The following is a 20,272-nucleotide window of genomic DNA, read 5'->3' as shown; positions in this document are numbered from 1 at the left end:
GTGTAATCTTTTATATTTTAATGAAGAAAAATCCTCCAAGTATATTTTTGTTAGTTTTACTAGAAGGCTATTATTATAGTAATTTAAAATACATTCAATAAAACTAACAATAATAAAAATAATTTAACTGATGGCTGCTCTTTTAAAACCATTTCCTAATTATTCTTCAGTTATTAAAAGGGCTTACAAAATAAAGCTATTTCAAAAAAAGGAATGTTTATACTATATTATATATTAAGGGAATTCATGAAGAGTATGTTCTACATAGAAAAAATCCATCTACTGTTTTTTAAAAGCTTGAAAGCAATTACTTGAGCAATAAAACCACTCAAATGTTATAGACTGAAATTATTGAAAGTTGAAATAAGTCAAAGAGAAATCTACACAAAATTACCTGTATATTTGTATATATGAATAATGATAAAGCATTCAAGCAAATTACAAACTAGAACCTATGCATTTTATTCTGCTCAGTTTTTAAAATCCATAAAACAATCATTATTCCTTGTTTAGTAATTTTTTCACCTTTGTAGAGTAAAATTTCTTGCATTTTCTCAGATACTTACCCAGCCTAATGTTCTTCATTTCTTGAGGCATTTCCATCTTGTGTTTAAGATCTTTACTTTCTGCCTAAAGAATTTGCTTTAGTGTCTATTTTAGCACAATAATGACTTCTTTTTGAAAAGTTTATTTTAATTAAATCCTGTTATGGTTTAGATGTGGTATCCCCCAAAAGCTAACATAATCAGTTAATTAATCCTTGATGGAATTACTGGAATGGTAACTGGAGGCAGGTGGGGGGAGTGGCTGAAGGAAGTGGTTCATTGGGGGTGTGGCTATAGGGTGTATATTTTGTATGTGGAAAGTGGATTCTCTATCTGCTGCTTGAACATCATATGAGCTGCTTCTTTCTGCCACATTTTTCCACCATGATGCCCTTCCTCACCTTGAGCCCCAAGGGATGGAGCCTGTTGACTCTGGACTGAGATCTCTGAAACTGTGAGCCCCAAAATAAGCTTTTCCTCTTCTAAGGTTGTGCTGTAGGGTCATTTAGTCACAACAGTGAAAAAAGCTGACTAAAACAAATCCCATATTCATCTTTTTAACTTTGGTAAAGTATAATATACAGATAGAAAAATGCATATTTCCTAAACATGCAGACCAATGAATTTTTCACAAATGAAACAAACCATGTAACCAGTACTGGGCTAACAGAATTCCCTCATTCTAGAATATGCTCATACCCTCTGTTATTCTGGATTGTCAGTGACCACAAAGACTACAAAAATCAAATGATAAGTCTACTTTGCTACAAGCACAATTACAAGCTAAGAATATTCTTCCTAGTAATAAAAAAATCTAATAATTGGTTAAGTAAATGTATTAAGTTAATGTATTTATGGACTGTAGTTAAATGGTGACTGTTGCATTTTGGATCTGGATTGTCCTGCAAAGACTCCTGTGTTGAAGGCTTGATCTTCAATGCATCGTTATTCAGAGTGAGGCTTTGGGAAAGTGATTGGATCATAAGGGCTCTTACCATCATTAACTAGTGAATTAATCCATTGATGAGTTCCTAGTTGAATGGACTATTGGTAGGTGATGAAAGCTGTAGGAAATTGGGCCTACTAAGCAAAAGTATGTCATGGGAGCCTGCGCTGGAAGGGTTTATCTTGTCCCTCTTCCTCACTGTTTCCTGGCTGGCCCAAGGTAAGCAGCTTTACTCTATCACATGCTTCTTGCCTTGATGTTCTGTTTTGCCAAAGACCCAAAATGATGAGTCCAAGTGCCCATGGACTGGAACCTCTGAAATCATGAGCCAAAATAAATATTTCCTCCTTTAAGTTGATTTTCTAAGGTATTCTTATTACAGTGATGAAAAGCTGCCAAACTAACACAGTGATATGGATTAGGGTTCCTAACACTCTTGTCAGGGATTGCTCCTTACAGTACTGATGAAGGATGACTAGAGATCATTGAGGCCAAGGGAAATGGAAAGAGTTACCCTGACTGACACTAGCTGTCTAGTGACATGGACTGGATAAATCCTCCGTGAAGACAGGCAGTTATTTTGTATATAGCATTATACTGTATTTGGTTGTTCACTTCTGATGAAATTATAAGAAGTTATATAAAAGATAAAAGCAGATTGAGGTATTATATTGGGGAAATGAATAATTCGTATATAGATTCATAAGAACCAGTTTAATTCATCTCCTTACTCCATCCTCACATGTGGAAATTTTCATTAATTTTTATATTTCAAATAACAAAACAAGTAATATAGTCATTATCTATATCATTAAGTTCAATGAATTGTGACCATTAGTTTTACAGATTCTAGACTAGACAAAGTATAAGATAAAACATTAGAGATAAAACAATTGTTAATATGAAAAGGTATATCATTTCAGCACTCTTGAGTAAACTTGAGTATATAATAGGATCTGCCAAGATTACAGCTGCCTCCCTCTATGGAGTAGATGGAAAATACCAAGGCAGAAAATTTCAATATTGGTGAGTGGTTTTCCCAGACCCTTCACTGCATATTAAATGCAATGTTAAGCAGTATTTGGACATAACCCATACTGCTTCCAGTCTTCAGCCTGAAATTAAGAATCTTCAGTGATTTGAATGGTCTCAGTCTCTAAATTCCGTTTGGATACCATTTGTGTAAGGTACAGGATTTCCAAGCAGTAGTGATTCAAGTATGAGTTTTTTGTTTGTGTTGGCATGACTGTTCAGCCACTAAATCTCTGTTTCAGAGAAACATGTGGTAACTGTTAGAGAAAAATGATCAAGATGCTTAGTCTAAAATGCTTCCATTAAAAAGAAAAGCATTGAGTGGCAATGCCAGGACCTTAGGTCTTACTTGGCAATTTCTCAAAGGAGCTCTCAAAAGTAAGATGAGCATTATTTCTAAGCTTTCCCAGAACAGTTTCACCTTATGCCTGCTGTCTTTAAAGTCTTATGTAATGAACATTTACTCTTGACAAAACAAACAAACAAACAAAAAATCCTGATTTGGAGCATCAATACTTTGGTTATCCTGCCAAAGATGAAATAAATTTCATAAGTATAATCCTGACAGCCAAGGTAGAGTAGTCTATGTCCTTCCTCCAAAGATGTTGTAGTGCCTTCCTCTCTCCACCAAAGGGTCATAATTAAGCTTCTCCAAAGACCCTCACCGTAATTGTTCTTATCAATGGGATATCAGCCAAGAGTTCTGCAGAGATCTCAATGTGGTTTAAAGCTTCCTATTGTCTATAAGGGCCAAGTTTATCTGTCTTGTCAAAACTAAGTTTGCCATAAGCTTGATGCTGTACAGAAATTACCATCTGTTTTACTGGTAAAAACTTATGAAAACCTTAGTGCAATCAAAGAAAATGGCTCAAAAAGTACTTGATGTAAACTCCCACAAAAATTATAAACTCCCTCCCACTGAGTATAAAGTTCAAAGAAACTCCAACCTCAGGGCCCAGAGATATTTTAGGCATTAGTCCCCTCTGGACCACTGAAGCTAAAATAAACCAGCTTCCTGCAATTCCTTCAGTGTCCAGCCTCATCTGTCCTACATCAATGTGATCAGTTCTCAGATTAGTAAAATGGGAACAGTAGAGACATACTTTAATTACAGTTAGAGAGCAGATAGGACTAGACTCAAACCTCATCTACTTTACTAATTTTTCCTTGTATTCTCCATATTCAATCCTATAGCATGTTTTATACTCTTATCATAACTCTAGAGCTGTTCAGTGACTAAACTATTGTTATTGAATGTTCCAATTATATCTTGCTTGTTATTGACATGTAGGATTTTTATAAACTTGACATTCTGCTCACATAGTGAGGCTCAGTATGCAAGTCCTTTGGTTCCAGTACGTGTAGAAGAACATCCAGGTCCCATCTGAAAATTTTTCAGTTCTCATGGAAGAGAACTTACATCCTAAGAGTTTGTACTGTAAGGAAACATCACCTCTTCATTTTCCTTGACGATGTCTTTCTTTTTTATTATTAAATTTAGATCCTATGAGTAGAGAGAGTATGAAGGGGATAACACTGAACATAGGAGAAGATTTTTAAAAAGTTTTGGTAACAGCAGGGTCTTTTATGGTTATGTTAGTCTGTTTCCATCAGTACAATCAAAATGCCTGATAAGAATGACTGAGAGGAGCAAAACTTTACTTGACCCCATGGTTTTAGAGGTTCAGTATATGGTGGGTCAATTCCATCGCTCTGGGATTAAGGTGAGACAGAGCATGATGGCAGAAGGGTATGGTAGAGGAAACTGCCCAGTTCATGAAGGCCAACAAGCAGAGAGTAAAAGCAAGGATCCAGGGACAAAATATATTCCCCAAGATCACACACCCTCTGACCTACTTCTCCAACCACACTCAACCTGCCTACAGTTACTGCCCAGTAATTCATTCCAAATATTAATCTATTAATCGTTGGATTAATCAATCCAATGATTAGGTTTCAGCTATCATATCTAATCATTTCACCTCTAAATATTCTTGCATTGTCTAATACATAAGCTTTGGAGAGGACACCTAATATCCAAACAATAATATTATTTAAAAGTCATGATTAAGCTCAGTGTGATGGTGTACACCTGTAATGCCAGCAGCTTGAGAGACAGAGGCAGGAGGATCATGAAGCCAGCCTCAGAAATTTAGCAAGGTCCTAAGAAACTTAGTGAGACCCTGTCTCAAAACAAAATGTAAAAAAAGAGCTGGGCATATGGCTCAGTGGTTAAGTACCACCCAAGTCCCATGTGCGCAGTGGGAATGGGTTCCTTTTGGTAGAATGGGCTGAGAAATAAAAGCTAGGAAAAATAGAAGAGTGAAAACACCACAGAACACAGAAGGTAGTTTCAAAGTGGGGACAGGATAGACAAACTGACCATATGGATCGAGCTTCTTAACACAAAGTTTATTTATTTATATAGGGAGACATCAAAGAAATTCTATAGACTATTCTTCTCCAAAATAGGATAAAGGTGGAGGCAGGTAGGCTGCTCAGTTCCTAATGGTTATGGCCATCTCTGGTGCTACTATGATGGACTTTTCTAGCACAGCAGAGGGGAAGTTCACATGTATTGGGTGTTCTGTCACCACGGGAGAGGCACAGGATGTTCCTAATGCCAGACCTATTCTCTCCCTGGCTTCCATGCCCAGAGAAGTTCCCATGTATTTCACAGATGGCTTCCAACAGTTAAGCATCCCTGAGTTCGATCCCTGGTACCAAAAATAAAAAAAATAAAAATAAAAGTCATGGTTAAGTATATCCTTGATAATCAGGATGAAACTGTCTTGTCTTGTTCTGATGATGATAGCAGGTGTTTGGATGTCATTAAAATGACAATTTCAAAAAAAAAATGACAATTTCATCTTTCATTGACATCTTTCATTGCTGTGTTACCCCATAATTCCCATCATAACAAACAAACCAGAAGAGAGCCTTTTATAACCTAAACAGTATCCTTAAGATGGATATATAATAAAACTATCACTTGGAAACTTAAAAACATATTTAGTAGTCTTAACGGTATCATGTAAATGAAACTGTCCATATTCTAAGAGAAAAGATGCACAGAATGCCTTATATTGTATTTTTTAGTCTACTGAGTCATAATAGCTCTCAAATATAATGAGGACTCAGACATTGTGACTCCAGTTTAGTTCTAGGTTTATAAACTGTAACCTTATTCCTGACCCAGGCAACTGCACTTATAGAAAATTATGCTCCCAGGCATAATGACTTGAAGAAATTGATCAGCATTTTTCTAATGACCTCTTATTGATCAAAACAATGATATTTTATACTGTATAAATATAAATGTGTGCATATTAATTACAACCCATTTTAATTAAAAGTAGTTCAAATTTGTAAATATATTGTCACTTAGGTATATTTTAGATAAAGATAATATATTTACTTGATAAATTCATAAGAATTCTTAACTTCATGTAATGTTACTGTAATTCTACCTCTGTGAATTTTTCTTTAAACTTTTATATCTTTTATTTGAATTTTGGCAGATATTCAAGATAGATTATTGGACCAATGTTTTTAAAAAAAATATTTATTTTTTAGTTGTAGTTGGACACAATACTTTTATTTCACTTATTCATTTTTATGTGGTGCTGAGGATCAAACCCAGAGCCTTGCACGTGTAAGGTGAGCACTCTACCACTGAGCCATAACCCCAACTGCTATTGGACTAATTTTAATTAAAAATTTTTTGAGACAGTTTCTCAATAAGTGGCAAACTGGCCTTGCATTTACAATCCTCCTGCCTTAGCCTCCCAAGTAGCTGGGATTATAGGTATGTGCTACCACACCCAACCCCAATTTTATTTTTTTATGATTAGAATTTAAGTTACTACAGAGAGGAGTCTCAGTGATGTCATGCAAAACAGTTTGAGATTATTATTCAATTGTGAGTTGATAACTTTCCTTCTCCTTAAGAAAATATCATATCTTAGTACCTCTAGTCATAGTTAAAAGAAATAAGAACTTCAAACATGACTTGCTTTCTAAAAGCAATGTTGAAAGCTATAAAATAAAATGTTTCAGATATTTTTAAAATAATTACTCCATTCAGAATCAGATTTTCATATATAATACAAAGTATGCTGATAAGAGGCATTACAAAAGCACACTCAAACTGCAAATTCACTTGAAAAAAATATGCACATACCCTATTAGCAGTACAGTAGAGTTGTGACTCTGATGTTAAGACGTCCTTTGGAAACTGCAGTACAGTTCCAAGGTGAGGCACCTACTATGTGGCAAAGGAGGTAATTGAGGCCACTAAGGCTTTTTCTAGCCTTTGATGATGGGCACAGTTCACATTCCTCCCCTTCATTTAGGAAGAACTGGCATTGGGTTCACTGCTGTGATTTCAGGGAGATTCACAATGTGTACTGTAAACCTCTAGGGGAATCCACTCCCTCCTCACGCTCTGGACTCCAAGAATACCCTTTCCAGAACAATATGTTCAGAGCCATACCAGGCACCAGAGTCCTTGAAACTCTCAAGAGACTTGTGATGTTTCTCTGCTTGAAGGAAAAGATCATTCCTGTCCTTTGCTCAAAGACTCTGTTAATATTACTTAAATGCTTCTCAGAAGATGAACCAAGTGTTGGAATTCATTTCCTTTCAAGTCTGTTCATAAATATTGATTTAATTAAAAATAAAAGAGTCTAAAGTCTTAATGATCTTTTCTGAACTACATAACTTTGTCTGTTAAAAAAATATTTCACAGATCTTCACATGTAGTTCAAAACAACAAAGGTAAAATAATGTGAATTTACTTGAATAGTGGAAGTGTAGCAGCAAGCTAAGATGAGCAATCAACATTCATTTTAGGGATATTTTTGTAGTGCCTAACATTCCATGTTGAAAGGACCTGGAAGGCCAGGCATGGTGATGCATAGCTGTAATCCCAGAAGCTAGGGAGACTGAGGCAGGAAGATCGAAAGTTCAAACCAGCCTCAGCAAAAGCCAGGCACTAAGCAACTCTAAATAAAATACAAATAGTGCTGGAGATGTGGTTCAGTGGTTAAATGGCCTCGAGTTCAATCCCTGGTACCAAAAAAAAAAAAAAAAAAAAAAAAAAAAAAGTAAATGCAACTATTCTAAGTGCTTCCACTATTTTAGACTTAGGAATTGTGTAATTGGGACATCCAAGTGATACCAATCTAGAGAGATGAGAGACTCTGTAGAGAAGGGAACCCACAGAGCTGGTGCCCAAGGGAGTGGGGGTGTCTTGCTCCTTTATAAATCTTAAGTTTCCTTTCTTCTCATGCCTACATGACCAAAAGACAGGAAGAGAGCCATCCAGGGGTTTATTGCTTGTGTTAGAAAGTGGGATCCTTTCCCAACCCTGGAGGCTGTTAGCAACAGGTTGATGGGGAAGTGCTATTTACCCATTTTCTTTTCTTTGATAATCAGCTACCTGTCCTTTGCCTGGTCTCACAAGGTCACAGAGCTAATAAGTGGCAAGCCCATGATGCAAACCCCACATTTCCTGGATCAAGAACCTGCTCTTAAATTACTGTTCTAAACTACATCTCTGTTTACTATTATAGATGTGGGATGTTTCAGGTTTAAAAGACTGATAATATATTACTTTAAATTAAAATATGTTCAAGTTGAATGTGATTAATCAATTTTAATTATGGAGGCAAAATGAAATTGAAGTTCAAAAATCAGATTTTTAACATAAATGCTTGAAAAAGCTAAACATATCTCCTGATTGATCAGTTTACAGCTGCACTAGTTCTCTCTTTTCCTTGCTTGTTGCTTAGCAACGGATTGTGTGAGGTTGCACTGGAGCTGACAGGATAAGGGATGAGTGAGTATGGGGGAAACTCAGAGGACTGGCATTGCATGCCTCAAATGAACAGGGAAAGAGTAAGGAACATAGAGTTGGAATCACATGAGTAGTATGAGTAATGTTTAAAGTATAGTCACAATTAAAAATTTTACACATTGAAGAGTTTGGTTTTCTTTTTCACTGTCTTGTGATTATATCTATACATGTGCTAGAGACCAAAAATGTTCTTGTCACTTTTTCATCCTCTTTTTCTTCTGTCATTCTCTCATTTTTCTGTTTGGTTATCTGTAATCTTCCTATTCACCTTCCAGCTCTTTTTAAAATTTGTCCTTACATCTTATTCCAACTTTTCTTTTTTTACCAGGCCTTAATATAGATTCAGAGTTCAAAATATGTCAATTTTATTGAAATGAGCTGCTTACCCTTTCTACTTTTGCATATGACATAATGCGCATATTCAGAAGCTGGCTACAAAGAATTGGTAGCAGATGATAGGTGTTTGATATGTTTAAAACTATGCACTTGTCAGACCTCAGCCACAGGTAGCACCTCATGAAGTGTTCAGTTTTCATCTGAGAAAGAAGATACATTTTTTACCTTGTGTGACATTGGTCCCTAAAAGAGAGACAATAATAAAATAAATAGCAATCTGTCTCCAATTTACCTCAAACAGATGAAAATAATGGATCTAATTATGTGATGTTTGAGATCCATAGGAGCAATCAATACTTTGCATACCCAGTGAAAGCAACATGTCAGTTTCTACATAAGCATCTGTTTATTAGTTCTTTGTCTCAAGGGAGGTACAAATATGCAGATTGGCATATTTGCAAAATGATAAATGGATACAATTTGATCACACTATAATTATACAAAGGTACAATCCTTTATACCTTATTTTAATTTGTTGTAATTATCATTTTTATAAAATTAAGAAATGCACATTGTATTAAATTCAAACAGGTTTCACTTCATCCCTCTGGCCAATCTTTAGGGAAGAATCACTCACCCTCTCATTTTTTTTTTCAGTTTTTCTGATATTTTCCATCATATCTCTAAGTAATACACTGTGTCTCATTTTCATTTCATCAGCTTTGATATTTTCTAACTTCCTAATTTGAAAAATCAGGACTTTTATTTACTTAATACTTTTATTTTTTTATTCTGTTCTCAAATTTCCATCAGTTTTGTTTTATTTCTATTAAATCTATTGGTTGGACTTATACATTTAAGTAGCACTTATATGACTCTATTTTCCATTACCTCAACTTTGGCTAGAACACACTGATTCCCTTCAATGTAAATAAGGATATCAGCTCTCCTACATTTCTTGCCCTTCTCCTCTCCCTTTTACCTCTCAATTTATGCCAGCTAGCTCATGACTTTTATATAAAAAATAGCATTTTCAATACATAACACACATATCCTGTTCAATACAAATATAGTTACACTTGTATTTTGTGTATTGTTATATTTTGGATGTGTGGTGACCCCCAAAGCTCATGGGTGAGACAACACAAGAGGGTTTAGAGGGGAAAACATTGGGCTGTGAAAGCCTTAACCCAATCAGTGAATTAATCCCATGATGGGATTAACTGAGTGGTAACTCAAGGCAGATGGAGTATGGCTAGAAAGGGTGGGAATTGGGGGCGTGGCTTTGGGGTCTATATTTGTATCTTGTAAGTAGATACTGTTTTTCTGTTTTCTGATCATCATGTGAGCTGCTTCCCTCTGCCATACTCTGCCTTTGTGATATTCAGTCTCACCTTAATCCCCAAGGAATGTAGTCTGCTGTCTGTGGATTGAGACCTCTGAAACCATGAGCCCCCAAATAAACTTTTTTTCTTCCCTTACAATAATTCTGCTCAGATTTTTCAGTCACAGCACTGAAAAAGCTGGAAAATACATATATACTTTGGTAATTGGCATAAACGGATAAATTTGATCATACTATAATTATACAAATATCTTTCATTTTAAAGCAAGTATTATAGTTTAACACAAAGAGGGAAATTAAATTCTTCTACTTGAAGACCATGTCAAGCTGAAGTGGACCCTTTGTTCTCTAATTCCACCAGTTTATCAAACAAATGTGACATTTTGACTTGTTTCCTATTTAGATAATTGTTATACTGCACAGCTATTAGTACTTTTTGAAGAAACAAATTCCCTTTCCTTTTATTCACACTACATTCTGAATAGTCTAATTTAAAATGTTTCTTATATTTTATGTGCTTATAGAAGTATATTTTAAAATCCAAAGTAACTTAAAACATGAAAAGGAAATAAATTTTGAATCTCTTTATACATAAAATATGTTTTGTTTGATGTCATGCTTGATAGTAGGCAGTTAGAAAATAAAATTTGATTCAAAATATTCTCTTTTAGTCTGTTAACAATCATTGGTTTTGTTCTAGCATCATATTTGCCGGAGCAATTTTCATGGCAATCTGATTCTCATTCCTTTGTAGTTACCTTCTTCTTTCTGGAAGCTTTCAAAATCATGTTTAATTCTAAATTTTTACAAGAATTGGCCTTACAAATTAATCTTTTTTCATTTTTTTGGCCTGAAGATTCTTGATTAATTTTCTGTTATTATGTCTCTTATTATTTCCCATCTTCCATTTTTTTGTTCCTTTGGGAATTCAGATGAGACTGATATTGGGTTCTCTGGATTATTCTTTACCTGCTGAGTTTTATTTTAAGTTTTACTTTGCCCCTTTTCTCTACTTATGGGATATTCTTCTTTGGCACACTTCGAAATCAGAGAACTTCGCTTTTACACATGTACAAACCCACACCACTAAAAATGTAGCTGCAATGTGGACTTCTATTTTTTATTCCATGAAATACTTTTAATTACCAGGATTGTGCTGTTGTTATTGTTGATTGCCTATTGATTTCTATAATGGATTTTCTATCCTCTCAAATATCTCTAGGAATACTAACTTTAACATTTAATATTCCCCAATATTTGCTAACTTTTTATTTGCTCTAGAGTTAAGCATTTGGTCCACTGATCTTGGTTTTTCAGTTTTATGTTTGGTAGTCCTTCTTACCAATTCATTTTTATAATGTATTAATATTAATGTTTAAAAGAATAGATTGCTATTGGCCAATATTCTGTCTGCCTTTATATAGGTTTATTCCCAAACAATTTCTCCCTTGAAAGGGGGCAATGACTGCAAACTCTGTCCGTGTCTGGTGTGTTGATAAGCAGGCTGGTTACAGTTTTAGGATGTATGGGCAAGGAGTAGGCAAAAAGAGTCTACCTTTCACTGAACTTTGCTTTTAGGGAAGATAGCAATAGACACCCGAGGAGTCCTAGCTCAGCTAATTCTTAGATAAAATTTTTAGTATACTTTGGGGTAAATCACACTGCTTTGTATTTAAATATAGTGGGGGGTTCAGAAACATTGTTGAATAAACATCCTTGGATTAACTTGTTTTCTGATTTCCTTTGTTCCTGTGCCAGCTCTCATTTCTCTGTTCTAATCTCCCTCCCGACAAGTGTTGTAGGCTGTGGCTTCTGCCTTGATCTCCTCATTAGCATAACCTCATCTGCTCTCTTTTCTTCAGATTTGTATAACTATTTAGTGTCTTTCTTTGATTTTCAATGATATCATGAAATTCCTTACCATAAGTCACTTTTGTCACTTTGCCTTGAGGATATGGAAGATGGGGACGATAAACACATGGACTCAGACCATTGTCATGAACTAGATACCTATCATGAACTGGAAGCCTTTGACTAGAAAGATAGAAGAAAATCTGTAGATAACGGGTGGATGATTATTAAATAGACAAACAGATACAGAGAAAATCACATGCAAACATACCAGCTATATAATAAGAAAAAAGTCCATAATAAATATTTTGATAAATATTTTAACCGCAGGAAGTCCTATATATCAGGATAACACATTCACTTTTTATTTTCAGTAGTTGCCTAAGTATCACTAATATGAGATTAAAGGTGAGTGGGTAAAACAATCATGAAAACACAAAGTAGACTCTTGGTGGACAAAATTGTGACCTTGTTCTAACAAAAATATGATCATAGTAAAATGAACATGTACTGGAAATATGGTAATTTTTTTTTCAAAAATCTAATTTAAACATGATAAGAATAAATACTGATTGACTTTGTTAAATTAAAAGTAATCATCATAAATCCTGGAAGACACTTGAGGTTATTGCTTTGGATAAATTCTTTGAAGGAAAATTGTTTAGCAAAGAAAATAAATCAACATATTTAAGACTTTCAGTAGATATTTCAAAATTACCTTCAAAACAGTAGTACACAGTATGTGTTCTTAGGCAAAAGCCAGTGCTTTCCCCCCACAGCCTCTCTAATATGGCCATCAATTTTAAAATCTTTGTTCATTTAATAAGCTAAATTTGTTTTCCCATGTTTATTTTAGTTTTTGTTTCTTTGATTACCTGTGAAGTTTGACACGTTTCAGTGTTTTTTAATGATTTGTATTTTTATAATTATTCATGTTCTTGCTAGCTTTAACATTGAAATCTCTTTTTACAAATTAAATAAAAAGATTTCCCTCTATTATTTGCATTGTATTTTCTTACTGTTATGTAGATGCCTTCCATTAAAAAAAATCATTGTGATGAAAATCTAGCATTCCTTTTCTCTAAAGATTGTGTCTTTGGTAATATTTTAAAGGGTGTCTCTACTTTTACACTATGTTAGTGTTCATCTTCAATTTTACTATAATTTTTGAGCTTCATTTGCCCCCTTAAATATGTACTCTACCTAGAAATCTCAAATCTTAAACTGGATGCATGACTGCAAAATACCTGTGGGCTGTTTAGTCATCCAACCGACTAAGGAAGGAGAACAAAAGCTTTAGTCGTGGGTAGGTTATTCTTCATCATTGACCTCTTCTCTGGGTGCATTGGAATTGCACACGATTACATTTTTAGTTATGTGGTCCATGAGAACCCTGTCACCCAGACTTGTTGTACTATTGTTTCCAATGAAACTCAGATGCCATCTAGAGCTGCTTCTCTTAAAAGCCACTATATTAGTAAAATGGAAATAAGTTTCAGGTGTCCGAATAGATGCTGCTACTGATGCTTCTGCTGCAGGAATCTGATCAATGTCTCCTCCACTTACCTTTTAGCCATGATGTTAGTAGATATTTCGTCTCTTCCTTCACTTTTCCATGTCCCAATCCACTGTCTATGTGTGCTTAGCTATTCATGAGCTGTGTTCTGAAGAAATGCATAAGCAGAAAAAGAAAGAGAAAGATGGAGGGAATAAAAGGAGGGAGAAATGAGAACAGGAATATTGGAAGAGTAGAATTGGTGATAGACTATTGATAATATCTATTTACCTAAATTTCTGTCAAATAATTCTTGACCACAGCACGATGGCGAATGCCTGTAATCACAGTGTCATGGGAGGCTGAGGCAGGAGGATCACAAGTTCAAAGATAGTTTCAGCTACAGCAATGTGTTAAGCCACTGAGACCTGTCTCCAAATTAAAAAACAAAAACAAAAATGGGCTGGGGATGTAGCTCAGTGGTTGAGTGCTCCTGAGTTCAATCCTAGTACCCCCAATAATTCTTGAAACCGATGACACTCTCTCACTTGATAGCAGAATATTCAAAAACACCAGTTATTCAAACCATTTTTTTTCTCCAAGACCACAGGTCTTTCTTTGCTGAAAGGCTATGGAGGCTAGTGACTTTATCCTCCTCATCTTTGACTTCCAGAACTACTGAGGAATCTCAAAAATGCAAGTGGCAACTGCTCTCCCTGAATTCACTGCCTTACTTCTCAGACTGATCTAGTGTAAATTCAAACAGGTCATTGACCTCTGAAATCAAGCCACCTGATTTGTGATCAAAGTTTTATAAACTGCCAAGCTTGAGCTTTAAGTGGTAGAAACTTTAAGTCCCTGATTAGTTTTAAGCCCAAAGGATTCCCAAGTTTATACTTAGCCCATGGAGATCCCATGGGTGGTTGTATTAGTTTGTCTCTATCTTATTAAACCCCTCCCTCATTTCAGGACAATTTTCAAAAATTTATGAATCAATTTTTAAGTATGTTTTTGTAACAGTTTTATCCAGGTGTAATTGAGGGACGTAACACAAAAATCACCATGTTTAAGTATATGATTCAAGAGTTTTTAGTATATTCACAAAGTTAGTTACCTAATTTTATCACCCCAAAAAGAAACCCCATACCCATTAACACCATCCTATTTAAAATATGCACATCCAAAGACCCTTATTGTTCACTGCATTCTTTTTATTTGGTGAATTGATTGATTTTTTTGGTACTAAGGATCCAACCCAGGGCCTTGTATATACTGATGAGTGCTCTACCTCCGCCACATCCTTTAGCTCTCATTACATTCTTCTTAAAAGTTATTTTAAATTTAGTTTCCAACCACATATACATCTCTTCTTACGGGTATTAAAACATAGAAATAGTAGGGCAAATAATGTTAGTAAAACAATTCAAAACCAGGGGCAAATGAGTAACTACAAAATTAGTTAACTAAGTTAACTAACCAAATTCTATTCTCAGAAGATCAGCCATATTCTACTCTTGTTTTCACAAACTAAATATTATTAGCTGCTTGTACCCATCAAAATAGATGGCTTTATTCTTCTTTGTTCATAACTATAAAATTCCATAATTTTGGGTTCATAAGAAGAGATGTGTATGACCAAACTTTACATTACATCACTTTGGTTTTTTATTAATTAATTAATTAATTGATTAATTTTTTACATCACTTTCAATATATTCTTTCCTGGGAAAACTTGCTATATGTCTACCTACTGTCAAAGGCTTATAGTTCTCTATTTTTTATAAGTGAATAGGGAAAATGAAATGACTTCAGGAATTTCTATCAGAACTGTATGAAATCTTGTGTTATAACCAAAGGGACTCACCACCTCTAATTACCTATGACATTTCCCCTGACATTTGCATATTTCTGTGTCTCTCTTTCTATACCAGAAGAAACAAGACGTCTGTGCTAACAGCATTCTCCTTTACCACACTGAAATCAGAGTTGTCTTTGCTGTATGAATTTGTGAGATCGTTGTCCCTTTTTATAATGGAAATTCCTTGAGGACAACTGTTTTTTCCTTGTTTTCATAGTTCAAAAATATCTGAATAGTAACACACTCAGATAATATATTTGGTAAAAATATTTAATAAAAATAAAGATGGATTAAAGATGGAAATGTGATGATATAGACCATGAAATGTCAATCATGTTATAGATCATAAAAACAACAGTTTTCAGAAAAGCAAAAGTTTCTCTATAAATTTTTTAAATCATGTTCAAAATTTTCTGTCTTATTTTTAAAGAGGTTTACCATCGCTTTTTAAGATACACAGGTTTCTGGTAATAAAGTGGCAACTCTTTCCTAAGATGTTTCTTTATATCTCTGCTAATAGCTACAACCTGCTAATTAATTAATTAATTAATTTCTTCCTTTCTTTTTTTCTGGAGAGATTTTTTTTTTTTTAAATTTCATCCCATGCTGACTATACTCAGAATTGCCATGAAGTTAGAGAAATGAAACACCATTTTGTTTTCTCTAACCATAGTAGTCACAGGAAAAAAATAATCCAAATATATTAAATATTGGTTATCAACTTCAAAACCTAATTCTAAGTATTAAGATAGCCTGATACCAATTTTTCCTGCCAAAACATCTGACATAGCAATAGTAGTGACACAAAGCTAAACTCAAGAGTTATTTTTTAAAACTATTTCATCATTTTTCAAGAATGTATGGGGAGAGTTGAAAATATCTTAAAAGTGCATGTACATACACACATATCATCATTTCTACCTATTAGTTTTTAGTGCTGGTCCTCTACAAAGTGGAAGATAGGGCAGGGAGAAGAAGTCAGAATTGTTAGAAATCAGGTGGTTTGAGGGGAATGGGAAAATAAACAAGGAGAGATATGAATTACAGTGGATGGGGTAGAGAGAGAAGATGGGAGGGGAGGGAGGGGGGATGGTAGAGGATAGGAAAGGTAGCAGAATACAACAGTTACTAATAGGGCATTATGTAAAAATGTGGATGTATAACCGATGTGATTCTGCAATCTGTATTTGGGGTAAAATTGGGAGTTCATAACCAACTTGAATCTAATGTATGAAATATGATATGTCAAGAGCTTTATAATGTTTTGAACAACCAATAAAAAAAAAATTAAAAAAAAAAAAAAAGAAATCAGGTGGTTTGAGAAGCCTTTTCTGGTGAACACCCAAACCCTGAGCAGCTTTCCTCAAGTTTCCAGTTTTCAAAGGAAAAAACCAATTATTTGAGCATGAATTTTTGGCTCCAGGTTACTGCAGATTTAATTACTTTCGCTGAATTAATCAGAATCATCTTTGTTTTCAAAGAATCCCAGTTAAAGGAGGATGCTCTCCCCTTCCAAGAGAAAAACAGTGTGACTAGGTGCCGGGGTTTGGGATTGGGGGTGAACCAGAGTGGGCTGAAATCCTGGGCAAACACAACCAAAAAACAAAAAGCAGAAGACAGAGCGACAACCTGCTGATTTCTTCTTCTGTAAATATGCTTGCTCAGCATCTGTGACAGGAACCCGAGCTGTCTGCAGAATGAGGAAGGGATGAAGTGTACTTGCATGGGAATGTCTTGAAACCTGGAAGTCTGTACTGTGGAAAAGATACTGAGAATGAAGGGTTATGCTCAGCATTTGGTGAAGACTCCATTGGGCCTGCACCTCTGCTGAATAAACCTTGCTCTTCTACCTCTCCAAGTGCTGCTTGTCTCTTTGCAATGCCAGCATTTTCCTTATTTTTCTGTATTTTTTGTAACAGTCCATTACTGTTACAACCCCTTGTTATACTTGTTCTGTGCCCAAATAACTTCAAGGAAAAAGTCACTAATTTGTTCTAATTGAAGTTTATTTTGTTTTACATGGAAATAGGAGAAACCTGGGAAAGAACTATGAGTTTTAACTGGACCCTATTTTTTTTTTTGCATCTATACAACCCCTGTGGTTACTACTTCAATTTCCATAATTTTAATATTTAGTACTGAAAAAAGAGTAGAATGTGGCTCCTTTTATTTATCCTCCTTCTATGTGTGACCATATATCACTTAATATGCAACCAGTTTACATGCCAAGAACAGGTTGACATGTGAGAAGCTGGTGTGTACTATTTCTCAAGCAAGGTTACTGCAGAAAAAGAAGACTCACTTTTATTTTGTAGTGGAGGGTTATGAAGTTACATTCACTTATTAAAATAATGAGTCTGGAAGGGGATTGAGAGGAATTGCTGGGGATGAAGACATAGAACCAAACTGTTCTATGTCCATGTATGAATATCCCAATAATGATAATGCACAAATAAAAATAATGGTAATAGAAGAAAAATCAGTGGATTAAAGAAATGACCCAGAAGGAGGAGAGATATTGGAGAAGGAGATCGAGCAAATTACTATGTGCATTTGTGAATATGACATGATGAAACCCACCATGATGTATAATTATAATGCTCCAATCAAGAATAAATTTTAAAAAAGAATCTTGCTTTTTTAAAATGAGAACTCTCATTTTCACTCTATTGTATTTGAGACATATACACATAATTACATATAAAAACTCATTTCTAAATTTTATCTTCTGTAATTTTGGAATTTTTTTCTATAGTCATGTAAATTGATCAGGGCAATTGTAGTCTGAATGCATATTATAGTGGCGTTTCATTTTTAATATCGACTACATCACAAAAATTTTCTAATTTTTTTGTCTCTTTGTTCTTCCCATAATATTTTTGTTTACATCTCAGAATAGAAATATAGCCTTCTGATTTTTAGAAGGTATATCTATTTATTGAAAGAAAATATAAGTGTGTAAAATAAAGGAAAAAAAGAGAAACAGAGAGTGTACTTTTGGTTTCGAGGGGTAAGGAGAAAGTGGAGGGTGTCGCTATCGGAACCAATGTGAAAAGACTAAAAGAAGAACATTGAGTTGAATCACACCAAAGATAAGTACAGGTGAAAAGTAAAGGGAATTTAGAAAAAAAAAAAATCTTTGGAAAATTGTTTTCTTTTATTTTACTTTAGAGCTGTGATGCATTTATTTTAGATTTTTAAATAAAGATCATTAGGAGGCATTTTCATGAGTCCTGTACCTTCCCTGGTACATAGTGGTCACTAAGCAATTTGATAGTAAGTCTGTGAGTATCTTACCTATTGTGGTTTGTGTTTTTTTATTTGTTTGTTCTTTTTGTACCAAGGATTGAACCTAAGTGGTTAAGGGACACTTAACCACTGAGCCTCATCCCCAGCCATTTCTATGTTTTATTTTGAGACAGGGCCTTGCCAAATTGCTGAGGTTGATTTGAACTTGGGATCCTCCTGCTTCAGCCTCTGGAGTCTCTGGGATTACAGGCATCTGCCTGCCACTGCACCCAGCCTATTGTGATTTTTAATTTTTTTTTATTTTGCATTTGTTCTAATTAGTTATACGTGACAGTAGAATGCATTTTGACACATAACACATAAATAGAGTATAACTTCTCATTCTTCTGGTTGTACATGATGTAGAGTTATACAGGTAGTGTAATCATATATTCACATAGGGTAAATAATGTCTGATTCATTCTAGTATCATTCTTACCCTCATATTCCCTCTCTTCCTTCACTCCCGTCTGTCTAATCCAAAGTACCTGTATTCTTCCCTAGTCCCAATCCTTACTGTGAATTAACATCCACATATCAGAGAAAACATTTGGCCTTTGTTTCTTTGGGATTGGCTTATTTCACTTAGCATGATATTCTCTAGTTCCATCCATGTACCAGCAAATGCAATGATTTCATGCTTTTTTAAGACTGAGTAATATTCTATTGTGTATATATGCCTCAATTTCTTTAACCATTTATCTGTTGAAGGGAACCTAGGTTGGTTCCATAGTTTAGCTATTGTGAATTATGCTGCTATAAACATTGATTTGGCTGTGTTACTGTAGTATACTGATTTTGAGTCTTTTGGGTATAAATTGAGGAGTGGGATAACTGGGTCAAAATGGTGGTTCCATTCCAAGTCTCCTGAGGAATCTCCATACTGCCATCTGTGTTTTTGCTGCTCACTTCTTCTGCAGTGCTAAGGATCCAACCCAGAGCATTGTTATGCTAGGCAAGTGCTTTACCACTAAGCTATACTCCTAGCCTGTTGTTATTTTTTAAGGTGCCTACCCAGGCAGCAAAACATCAAAGTCGGTATTTCTTCCTTTTTACCCAGGCCTCTTATGTAAGGAGCTGAAGGGGAAATAAAATATACAGGATGAAAAGATGGCAACGTTGCCACCCCCAGGACCTCAGAGCTTTGTCCACTTCACAAAACAGTCCCTTGCCCTCATTGAACAACGCATTGCTGAAGAAAAAGCAAAGGAACCCAAAGAAGAAAAGAAAGATGAGGAGGAGGATGGCCCAAAGCCAAGCAGTGACTTGGAAGCCGGCAAGCAGCTGCCCTTCATTTATGGAGACATTCCGCCTGGCATGGTGTCAGAGCCCCTGGAGGACCTGGATCCATACTATGCAGACAAAAAGGTGAGTTCTTGGGACATCAATGGCAGGTTTCTGTTGGCTTCCTTCTGTACAAAAACAAACAAAAATTTAAATTGAGGTTACCTTGAACTTAGTAAACATATCATCATCAAAATATTAAGTTAAATACATATGTAGTAAGTTCAGAATATGTGTTCAAAATATATTAATGAAATGTATTTTTCATTAATCCAGATTTTAGTGTTGCTAATTTGGTTTCTTTAGTCTTTTTAAAGTGTTCAGTAGTGTAATATTCTGCCTTTGTGGATATGACACACTGATCCCCCAAATTTCAGTCTTTATTTTTCCTGCTCATAATTATTTCCTGATTGTATAAACTAAAAAATTTCA

At 34.9% G+C, this 20,272-nt stretch overlaps 1 protein-coding gene and 1 long non-coding RNA gene across 4 annotated transcripts in view; one reads left to right on the top strand and one right to left on the bottom strand.

Moving 5' to 3' along the window:
• Nucleotides 1-494: 494 nt before the first annotated feature.
• LOC124094475 (uncharacterized) overlaps nt 495-20,272 on the bottom strand; it is a 60,452-nt gene continuing 40,674 nt past the window's right edge. The window contains exons 4-7 of the long non-coding RNA XR_009227001.1: nt 19,571-19,968; nt 13,702-17,036; nt 8,770-13,579; nt 495-5,240 (exon numbers count right to left, since the gene is read on the bottom strand). This is a non-coding gene — a long non-coding RNA (uncharacterized LOC124094475). The remainder of the gene's footprint in view (nt 5,241-8,769; nt 13,580-13,701; nt 17,037-19,570; nt 19,969-20,272) is intronic.
• Scn9a (sodium voltage-gated channel alpha subunit 9) overlaps nt 19,628-20,272 on the top strand; it is an 86,138-nt gene continuing 85,493 nt past the window's right edge. For all 3 annotated transcript variants that reach the window (XM_058580151.1, XM_058580150.1, XM_046447200.2), the window contains exon 1: nt 19,628-19,924. In XM_058580151.1, the coding sequence (XP_058436134.1) occupies nt 19,667-19,924 (258 nt within the window). In that variant the 5' untranslated portion in view covers nt 19,628-19,666. The remainder of the gene's footprint in view (nt 19,925-20,272) is intronic.

The sequence above is a fragment of the Marmota monax genome, unplaced genomic scaffold (assembly GCF_021218885.2).
Source record: "Marmota monax isolate L192 unplaced genomic scaffold, Marmota_monax_Labrador192_F-V1.1 WCK01_AAM20220418_F8-fsc00007, whole genome shotgun sequence".
In the NCBI taxonomy this organism is placed as follows: Eukaryota; Metazoa; Chordata; class Mammalia; order Rodentia; family Sciuridae; genus Marmota; species Marmota monax.
This window is presented reverse-complemented; position numbering and strand designations above follow the sequence as displayed.